Raw genomic sequence first — 10033 nt, 5'->3', positions numbered from 1 at the left:
TGGAGGGGGAGATCGGGGGGAGGGGGAGGGGGGGGAGACGGGGGAGGGAGGTGGAGGGGGAGATCGGGGGGAGGGGGGGGGGGAGACGGGGGAGGGAGGTGGAGGGGGAGATCGGGGGGAGGGGGGGGGGGGGGAGACGGGGGAGGGGGAGACGTGTGGGATTGGGAGGGGGATGGGAATGACGTGCGGGGATGGGGATGGGGATGGGGAAGGTGCCCACGTACCCGTTGCCTCCCGGATGTGCAGGATGTAGCCGATGATCTCCTCGGTGACAGTGAGCGCCGGCTCCCGCCAGGACAGGCGGATGGCGGTACGGGACACGGCGGCAGCTCGAAGGTCCTCGGGGGGCTCGGGCAGTTCCTGGGACAGGGCCACAGCGAGCCGTGCGCTGGCCTGGTTGCTGCCGGCACTGTTCGTGGCGATGCACTGGTAGATAGCCTCGTCCGACGAGGTGATGTGGTTGATAACCAGCGAGCTGAGGGCGAGAGGCAGAGTTACAGGCGCTCAATACTCCCAAAACAAATCCCACCCCGGGGTCCGAGTCTCCGCGGGAACCCCAACCACGTTCCCCTGCGCAGGACAACCGAGTGCAGGCTCTTTGGCCATGGGGAACCTCACAGCCAGAGTCCAACTCTGTCCCGAACCTCAGTACTGAGGGAGCGCCGCACTGTCGGAGGGGCAGTACTGAGGGAGTGCCGCACTGTCGGAGGGGCAGTGCTGAGGGAGCGCCGCACTGTCGGAGGGGCAGTGCTGAGGGAGCGCCGCACTGTCGGAGGGGCAGTGCTGAGGGAGCGCCGCACTGTCGGAGGGGCAGTACTGAGGGAGCGCCGCACTGTCGGAGGGGCAGTACTGAGGGAGGGCCGCACTGTCGGAGGGGCAGTACTGAGGGAGTGCCGCACTGTCGGAGGGGCGGTACTGAGGGAGCGCCGCACTGTCGGAGGGGCAGTACTGAGGGAGCGCCGCACTGTCGGAGGGGCAGTACTGAGGGAGTGCCGCACTGTCGGAGGGGCAGTACTGAGGGAGTGCCGCACTGTCGGAGGGGCAGTACTGAGGGAGGGCCGCACTGTCGGAGGGGCAGTACTGAGGGAGTGCCGCACTGTCGGAGGGGCGGTACTGAGGGAGCGCCGCACTGTCGGAGGGGCAGTACTGAGGGAGCGCCGCACTGTCGGATGGGCGGTACTGAGGGAGCGCAGTACTGAGGGAGTGCCGCACTGTCGGAGGGGCAGTACTGAGGGAGCGCCGCACTGTCGGAGGGGCAGTACTGAGGGAGCGCCGCACTGTCGGAGGGGCAGTACTGAGGGAGCGCCGCACTGTTGGAGGGGCGGTACTGAGGGAGCGCCGCACTGTCGGAGGGGCAGTACTGAGGGAGCGCCGCACTGTCGGATGGGCGGTACTGAGGGAGCGCAGTACTGAGGGAGTGCCGCACTGTCGGAGGGCTGGGGATGTCTTGCCATTTTGGAGATAGACCACGTGATGTAAAGCTGGGATCACCCACAGTGCATCGCACCCTCCCCACACACTCGAGACCCGTTACCAGGGGTCACCCGTTGCCGTGGTTACCTGTTGCCGTGGGTCAGTTTGATGTTGCCGTTGGGTGTTGTGAGGACGTTGCCGTTCTTTAGCCAGACCAGGTGGGGCTCGGGGACACCCTGGGCCACGCAGGTGAAGATGGCCATGCTGCCGGCCGGCTTACTGACCGACTGTGGCCACTGGACAAACTCCGGGGGGGCTGTGGACACAAGCAGAGAGGGTTAGTCCCGGGGGCGGGGCCAGGGGGAACTGGGGGCGGGGCTATGGTCTTGGGGGCGGGGCTAGGGTACCGGGGGCGGGGCCAGGGGGAACTGGGGGCGGGGCCAAGTGAAACTGGGGGCAGGGCTAGGGTCCTGGGGCGGGGCCAGGGGAAACTGGGGGCGGGGCTGGGGTCCCGGGGGCGGGGCCAAGGGAAACTGGGGGCGGGGCTGGAGTCTCAGGGGCGGGGCCGGGGGGCAGGGGAAACTGGGGGCGGGGCCAGGGGGGGCTGGGGGCGGGGCTAGGGTCCCGGGGGCGGGGCCAAGGGAAACTGGGGGCGGGGCTGGAGTCCAGTGGGTGAGTCCTGGGGGAAGGGAGGTGCCCCAGTGCGAGTGTTGGGGAAGGGGGTCCCGAGTGGGGGGGGGGTCCTGGGGGAAGGGGGTCCCGAGGGGGGGGGGGGTCCTGGGGGGAGATGGTGGGCCCGAGGAGGAGGGGGTCCCGTGGAGCTGGATATCCTGAGGGGGGGTCCTGGGGCGAGAAGGTGGTCCCAAGGAGCTGTGTGTCCCGAGGGAGGGGGGCTCCTGGGGGGAGGAGGGTGTCCCAAGGGAGGGGGGGTCCTGGGGGGAGGAGGGGGTCCCGAGGAGCTGTGTGCCCCGAGGGAGGGGGGGATCCTGGGGGGAGGAGGGGGTTCCGAGGAGCTGGGGGTTCCGAGGAGCTGGGTGTCCCGAGGGAGGGGGGGTCCCGAGGAGCTGGGTGTCCCGAGGGAGGGGGGGTCCCAAGGAGCTGGGGGTCCCGAGGGAGGGGGGGTCCTGGGGGGAGGAGGGGGTCCCAAGGGAGGGGGGGTCCTGGGGGGAGGAGGGGGTCCCGAGGAGCTGTGTGCCCCGAGGGAGGGGGGGTCCCGAGGAGCTGGGTGTCCCGAGGGAGGGGGGGTCCCAAGGAGCTGGGTGTCCCGAGGAGCTGGGTGTCCCGAGGGAGGGGGGGGTCCCGAGGAGCTGGGTGTCCCGAGGGAGGGGGGGTCCCGAGGAGCTGGGTGTCCCGAGGGAGGGGGGGTCCCAAGGAGCTGGGTGTCCCGAGGGAGGGGGGGTCCTGGGGTTGGGGAGAGCTGAGTGCCGCTCGTTGCTGTGATCGAGGGCTGTGTTGGAATCGCCCCCCCCCCCTCCCCGGCCCCTGTATGGGACACAATGGCCGGGGGCAGAGCCCTCTGTCCTGTGGGTCTGAGCCTTCCCTCGCCCCGTCTCTCGCGGTCCCTCTCTCCCTCACAGGGAGGGTGGCGGTAATTTATTGCTCGGAGCCCAAGGCCGGCAATCGATGGCCCCCTCTTCCATTCTGCCAGCCTTCACTCCACAATACAGGCCTGACAAAGACAGACAATGGGAGCCTCTCCGCCCCCTCTCCCCATTCTCTGCCAGCGCCGCACACAATCCGCTTTGTCCCACCGATCATTCTCTCCAAGGCCCTTTGTGCAGGTTCAGGGTGCGGAGGGCACAGGTCACGACCTGTCTCAGGGTCCCGCTTTTGACACAGTCCGGTGAATGCTTTGTGCTCGGGGGAGCGACCCCAGCTGTCCCTGCAGCTGCCCGTGAGAATGCTTTGGGCTTTGTCTAGATTACAGACTTAAAACCGACAGAGCGAACTCACAGATTTCATCTTCAAACTCCAGAACTCCTCCCTCAACTCTCCCTCCCCCTCGAACAACACCTTGAATTTATATAGCACCTTTACCGCAGTGAAGGCACTTCACAGGAGTGTTGTCAGATAAAATAATGTGACCCCGAGCCGCACACGGAGAAATTAGGAACAGGTGACCAAAAGCTGGGTCACAGAGGGAGGTTTTAAGGAGCGTCTTGAAGGAGGAGAGAGAGGCGGAGAGGTTTAGGGAGGGAGTTCCAGAGCTTGGGGCCCAGGCAACTGAAGGCACGGCCACCGATGGTGGAGCGATGGAAATCGGGGGATGGGCAAGAGGGCAGAATTAGAGGAGGGCAGAGATCTCGGGGGGTTGTAGGGGCTGGAGGGGGTCACAGAGACAGGGAGGGGTGTAGGTGCTGGAGGGGGTTACAGAGATAGGGAGGGGTGTAGGTGCTGGAGGGGGTTACAGAGATAGGGAGGGGTGTAGGGGCTGGAGGGGGTTATAGAGATAGGGAGGGGTGTAGGGGCTGGAGGAGGTTACAGAGATAGGGAGGGGTGTAGGGGCTGGAGGAGGTTACAGAGATAGGGAGGGGTGTAGGGGCTGGAGGAAGTTGCAGAGATAGGGAGGGGTGTAGGAGGTTACAGAAATAGGGAGGGGTGTAGGGGCTGCAGGGGGTTACAGAGATAGGGAGGGGTGTAGGGGCTGGATGAGGTTACAGAGATAGGGAGGGGTGTAGGGGCTGGAGGAGGTTACAGAGATAGGGAGGGGTGTAGGGGCTGGATGAGGTTACAGAGATAGGGAGGGGTGTAAGGGCTGGAGAAGATTACAGAGATAGGGAGGGGTGTAGGGGCTGGAGGAGGTTACAGAGATAGGGAGGGGTGTAGGCTGGAGGAGGTTACAGAGATAGGGAGGGGTGTAGGGGCTGGAGGAGGTTACAGAGATAGGGAGGGGTGTAGGGGCTGGAGGAGGTTACAGAGATAGGGAGGGGTGTAGGGGCTGGAGGAGGTTACAGAGATAGGGAGGGGCTGGAGGGGGTTACAGAGATAGGGAGGGGTGTAGGGGCTGGAGGAGGTTACAGAGATAGGGAGGGGTGTAGGGGCTGGAGGAGTTTACAGAGATAGGGAGGGGTGTAGGGGCTGGAGGAGGTTACAGAGATAGGGAGGGGTGTAGGTGCAGGAGGGGGTTACAGAGATAGGGAGGGGTGTAGGGGCTGGAGGAGGTTAGAGATAGGGAGGGGTGTAGGGGCTTGAGGAGGTTACAGAGATAGGGAGGGGTGTAGGGGCTGGAGGGGGTTACAAAGATAGGGAGGGGTATAGGGGCTGGAGGAGATTACAGAGATAGGGAGGGGTGTAGGGGCTGGAGGAGGTTACAGAGATAGGGAGGGGTGTAGGGGCTGGAGAAGATTACAGAGATAGGGAGGGGTGTAGGGGCTGGAGGGGGTTACAAAGATAGGGAGGGGTATAGGGGCTGGAGGAGGTTACAGAGATAGGGAGGGGTGTAGGTGCTGGAGGAGGTTACAGAGATAGGGAGGGGTGTAGGCTGGAGGAGGTTACAGAGATAGGGAGGGGTGTAGGGGCTGGAGGAGGTTACAGAGATAGGGAGGGGTGTAGGGGCTGGAGGAGGTTACAGAGATAGGGAGGGGTGTAGGGGCTGGAGGAGGTTACAGAGATAGGGAGGGGCTGGAGGAGGTTACAGAGATAGGGAGGGGTGTAGGGGCTGGAGGAGGTTACAGAGATAGGGAGGGGTGTAGGGGCTGGAGGGGGTTACAGAGATAGTGAGGGGTGTAGGGGCTGGAGGAGGTTAGAGATAGGGAGGGGTGTAGGGACTTGAGGAGGTTACAGAGATAGGGAGGGGTGTAGGGGCTGGAGGAGGTTACAGAGATAGGGAGGGATGTAGGGGCTGGAGAAGGTTACAGAGATAGGAAAGGGTGTAGGGGCTGGAGGAGGTTACAGAGAAAGGGAGGGGTGGAGGGGCTGGAGGGGGTTACAGAGATAGGGAGGGGTGTAGGGACTGGAGGAGGTGACAGAGATAGGGAGGGGTGTAGGTGCAGGAGGGGGTTACAGAGATAGGGAGGGGTGTAGGGTCTGGAGGAGGTTACAGAGATAGGTAGGGGTTGGAGGGGGTTAGGGAGATAGGGAGGGGTGTAGGGGCTGGAGGGGGTTACAGAGATAGGGAGGGGTGTAGTGGTTGGAGGGGGTTACAGAGATAGGGAGGGGTGTAGGGGCTGGAGGGGGTTACAGAGATAGGGAGGGGTGTTGGGGCTGGAGGAGGTTACAAAGATAGGGAAGGGTGTAGGGGTGTAGGAGGTTACAGAGATAGGGAGGGGTGTAGGAGGTTACAGAGATAGGGAGGGGTGTTGGGGCTGGAGGAGGTTACAGAGATAGTGAGGGGTGTAGGGGCTGGAGGAGGTTACAGAGATAGGGAGTGGTGTAGGGGTGTAGGAGGTTACAGAGATAGAAACATAGAGAATAGGTGCAGGAGTAGGCCATTCAATAAGATCATGGCTGATCATTCCCTCAGTACCCCATTCCTGCTTTCTCTCCATACCCCTTGATCCCTTTAGCCGTAAGGGCCACATCTAACTCCCTCTTGAATATATCCAGTGAAATGGCCTCAACAACTCTCTGCGGCAGGGAATTCCACAGGTTCACAATTCTCTGAGTGAAGAAGTTTCTCCTCATCTCAGGAGGCCATGGAGGGATTTGTGAATAAAGATGAGAATTTTGAAATCGAGGTGTTGCTGAATCGGGAGTCAATGTTGGTAGAGCACAGGGGGTGATGGATGAGCGGGACTCGGGGCGAGTTAGGACACGGGGCAGTGAGCACAGGGGGTGATGGGTGAGTGGGACTCGGTGCGAGTTAGGACACGGGGCAGTGAGCACAGGGGGTGATGGGTGAGTGGGACTCGGGGCGAGTTAGGACACGGGGCAGTGAGCACAGGGGGCGATGGGTGAGTGGGACTGGGTGTGAGTTAGGATACGGGTCAGTGAGCACAGGGAGTGATGGGTGAGCGGGACTGGGTGTGAGTTAGGACACGGGTCAGTGAGCACAGGGGGTGATGGGTGAGTGGGACTCGGGGCGAGTTAGGACACGGGGGCAGTGAGCACAGGGGGTGATGGGTGAGTGGGACTGGGTGCGAGTTAGGACACGGGGTCAGCGAGCACAGGGGGTGATGGGTGAGTGGGACTCGGTGTGAGTTAGGACACGGGGCAGTGAGCACAGGGGGTGATGGGTGAGTGGGACTGGGTGTGAGTTAGGATACGGGTCAGTGAGCACAGGGAGTGATGGGTGAGCGGGACTGGGTGTGAGTTAGGACACGGGTCAGTGAGCACAGGGGGTGATGGGTGAGTGGGACTGGGTGTGAGTTAGGACACGGGTCAGTGAGCACAGGGGGTGATGGGTGAGTGGGACTGGGTGTGAGTTAGGACACGGGGCAGTGAGCACATGGGGTGATGGGTGAGCGGGACTGGGTGTGAGTTAGGACACGGGGGCAGTGAGCACAGGGGGTGATGGGTGAGTGGGACTCGGTGTGAGTTAGGACACGGGGCACAGGGGGTGATGGGTGAGTGGGACTCGGTGCGAGTTAGGACACGGGGCACAGGGGGTGATGGGTGAGCGGGACTGGGTGTGAGTTAGGACACGGGGCAGTGAGCACAGGGGGTGATGGGTGAGTGGGACTGGGTGTGAGTTAGGACACGGGGTCAGTGAGCACAGCGGGTGATGGGTGAGTGGGACTCGGTGCGAGTTAGGACACGGGGCAGTGAGCACAGGGGGTGATGGGTGAGTGGGACTGGGTGTGAGTTAGGACACGGGGTCAGTGAGCACAGGGGGTGATGGGTGAGTGGGACTGGGTGTGAGTTAGGACACGGGGTCAGTGAGCACAGGGGGTGATGGGTGAGTGGGACTGGGTGTGAGTTAGGACACGGGGCACAGGGGGTGATGGGTGAGCGGGACTGGGTGTGAGTTAGGACACGGGGTCAGTGAGCATAGGGAGTGATGGGTGAGTGGGACTGGGTGTGAGTTAGGACACGGGGCACAGGGGGTGATGGGTGAGTGGGACTCGGTGCGAGTTAGGACACGGGGCACAGGGGGTGATGGGTGAGTGGGACTGGGTGTGAGTTAGGACACGGGGGCAGTGAGCACAGGGGGTGATGGGTGAGTGGGACTCGGTGCGAGTTAGGACACGGGGGCAGTGAGCACAGGGGGTGATGGGTGAGTGGGACTGGGTGCGAGTTAGGACACGGGGTCAGCGAGCACAGGGGGTGATGGGTGAGTGGGACTCGGTGTGAGTTAGGACACGGGGCAGTGAGCACAGGGGGTGATGGGTGAGTGGGACTGGGTGTGAGTTAGGATACGGGTCAGTGAGCACAGGGAGTGATGGGTGAGCGGGACTGGGTGTGAGTTAGGACACGGGTCAGTGAGCACAGGGGGTGATGGGTGAGTGGGACTGGGTGTGAGTTAGGACACGGGTCAGTGAGCACAGGGGGTGATGGGTGAGTGGGACTGGGTGTGAGTTAGGACACGGGGCAGTGAGCACATGGGGTGATGGGTGAGCGGGACTGGGTGTGAGTTAGGACACGGGGGCAGTGAGCACAGGGGGTGATGGGTGAGTGGGACTCGGTGTGAGTTAGGACACGGGGCACAGGGGGTGATGGGTGAGTGGGACTCGGTGCGAGTTAGGACACGGGGCACAGGGGGTGATGGGTGAGCGGGACTGGGTGTGAGTTAGGACACGGGGCAGTGAGCACAGGGGGTGATGGGTGAGTGGGACTGGGTGTGAGTTAGGACACGGGGTCAGTGAGCACAGCGGGTGATGGGTGAGTGGGACTCGGTGCGAGTTAGGACACGGGGCAGTGAGCACAGGGGGTGATGGGTGAGTGGGACTGGGTGTGAGTTAGGACACGGGGTCAGTGAGCACAGGGGGTGATGGGTGAGTGGGACTGGGTGTGAGTTAGGACACGGGGTCAGTGAGCACAGGGGGTGATGGGTGAGTGGGACTGGGTGTGAGTTAGGACACGGGGCACAGGGGGTGATGGGTGAGCGGGACTGGGTGTGAGTTAGGACACGGGGTCAGTGAGCATAGGGAGTGATGGGTGAGTGGGACTGGGTGTGAGTTAGGACACGGGGCACAGGGGGTGATGGGTGAGTGGGACTCGGTGCGAGTTAGGACACGGGGCACAGGGGGTGATGGGTGAGTGGGACTGGGTGTGAGTTAGGACACGGGGGCAGTGAGCACAGGGGGTGATGGGTGAGTGGGACTCGGTGTGAGTTAGGACACGGGGCAGTGAGCACAGGGGGTGATGGGTGAGTGGGACTCGGTGTGAGTTAGGACACGGGGCAGTGAGCACAGGGGGTGATGGGTGAGTGGGACTGGGTGTAAGTTAGGACATGGGTCAGTGAGCACAGGGGGTGATGGGTGAGTGGGACTGGGTGTAAGTTAGGACACGGGGGCAGTGAGCACAGGGGGTGATGGGTGAGTGGGACTGGGTGTGAGTTAGGACACGGGGGCAGTGAGCACAGGGGGTGATGGGTGAGCGGGACTGGGTGCGAGTTAGGACACGGGGCAGTGAGCACAGCGGGTGATGGGTGAGTGGGACTGGGTGTGAGTTAGGACACGGGTCAGCGAGCACAGGGGGTGGTGGGTGAGTGGGACTGGATGTGAGTTAGGACACGGGGTCAGCGAGCACAGGGGGTGATGGGTGAGTGGGACTGGGTGTGAGTTAGGACACGGGGTCAGTGAGCACAGGGGGTGATGGGTGAGTGGGACTGGGTGTGAGTTAGGACACGGGGTCAGTGAGCACAGGGGGTGATGGGTGAGTGGGACTGGGTGTGAGTTAGGACACGGGGTCAGTGAGCACAGGGGGTGATGGGTGAGTGGGACTGGGTGTGAGTTAGGACACGGGGCAGCGAGCACAGGGGGTGGTGGGTGAGTGGGACTGGATGTGAGTTAGGACACGGGGTCAGCGAGCACAGGGGGTGATGGGTGAGTGGGACTGGGTGTGAGTTAGGACACGGGGTCAGTGAGCACAGGGGGTGATGGGTGAGTGGGACTGGGTGTGAGTTCGGACACGGGGTCAGTGAGCACAGGGGGTGATGGGTGAGTGGGACTGGGTGTGAGTTAGGACACGGGGTCAGTGAGCACAGGGGGTGATGGGTGAGTGGGACTGGGTGTGAGTTAGGACACGGGGGCAGTGAGCACAGGGGGTGATGGGTGAGCGGGACTGGGTGTGAGTTAGGACACGGGTCAGCGAGCACAGGGGGTGATGGGTGAGTGGGACTGGGTGTGAGTTAGGACACGGGGTCAGTGAGCACAGGGGGTGATGGGTGAGTGGGACTGGGTGTGAGTTAGGACACGGGGCAGTGAGCACAGGGGGTGATGGGTGAGTGGGACTGGGTGTGAGTTAGGACACGGGTCAGTGAGCACAGGGGGTGATGGGTGAGCGGGACAGGGTGCGAGTTAGAACACGGGGTCAGTGAGCACAGGGGGTGATGGGTGAGTGGGACTTGGTGTGAGTTAGGACACGGGGACAGTGAGCACAGGGGGTGATGGGTGAGTGGGACTCGGTGTGAGTTAGGACACGGGGCAGTGAGCACAGGGGGTGATGGGTGAGTGGGACTCGGTGTGAGTTAGGACACGGGGCAGTGAGCACAGGGGGTGATGGGTGAGTGGAACTCGGT

General features: G+C 63.0%; 1 protein-coding gene across 1 annotated transcript in view; it reads right to left on the bottom strand.

Moving 5' to 3' along the window:
- Window positions 1–224: 224 nt before the first annotated feature.
- The window catches only part of LOC139249764 (immunoglobulin superfamily DCC subclass member 3-like), a gene marked incomplete at both ends in the record, with an annotated part of 11558 nt that continues 1749 nt past the window's right edge, over window positions 225–10033 (bottom strand). The window contains 2 exons of the mRNA XM_070872554.1: window positions 225–475; window positions 1561–1729. Of these exons, the coding sequence (XP_070728655.1) occupies window positions 225–475; window positions 1561–1729 (420 nt within the window). The remainder of the gene's footprint in view (window positions 476–1560; window positions 1730–10033) is intronic.

This window comes from Pristiophorus japonicus, unplaced genomic scaffold (genome assembly GCF_044704955.1).
Source record: "Pristiophorus japonicus isolate sPriJap1 unplaced genomic scaffold, sPriJap1.hap1 HAP1_SCAFFOLD_3311, whole genome shotgun sequence".
Taxonomy (NCBI): domain Eukaryota; kingdom Metazoa; phylum Chordata; class Chondrichthyes; family Pristiophoridae; genus Pristiophorus; species Pristiophorus japonicus.
Note: the sequence above shows the minus strand (reverse complement) of the source record. Positions and strands in the feature narration are given on the sequence as shown.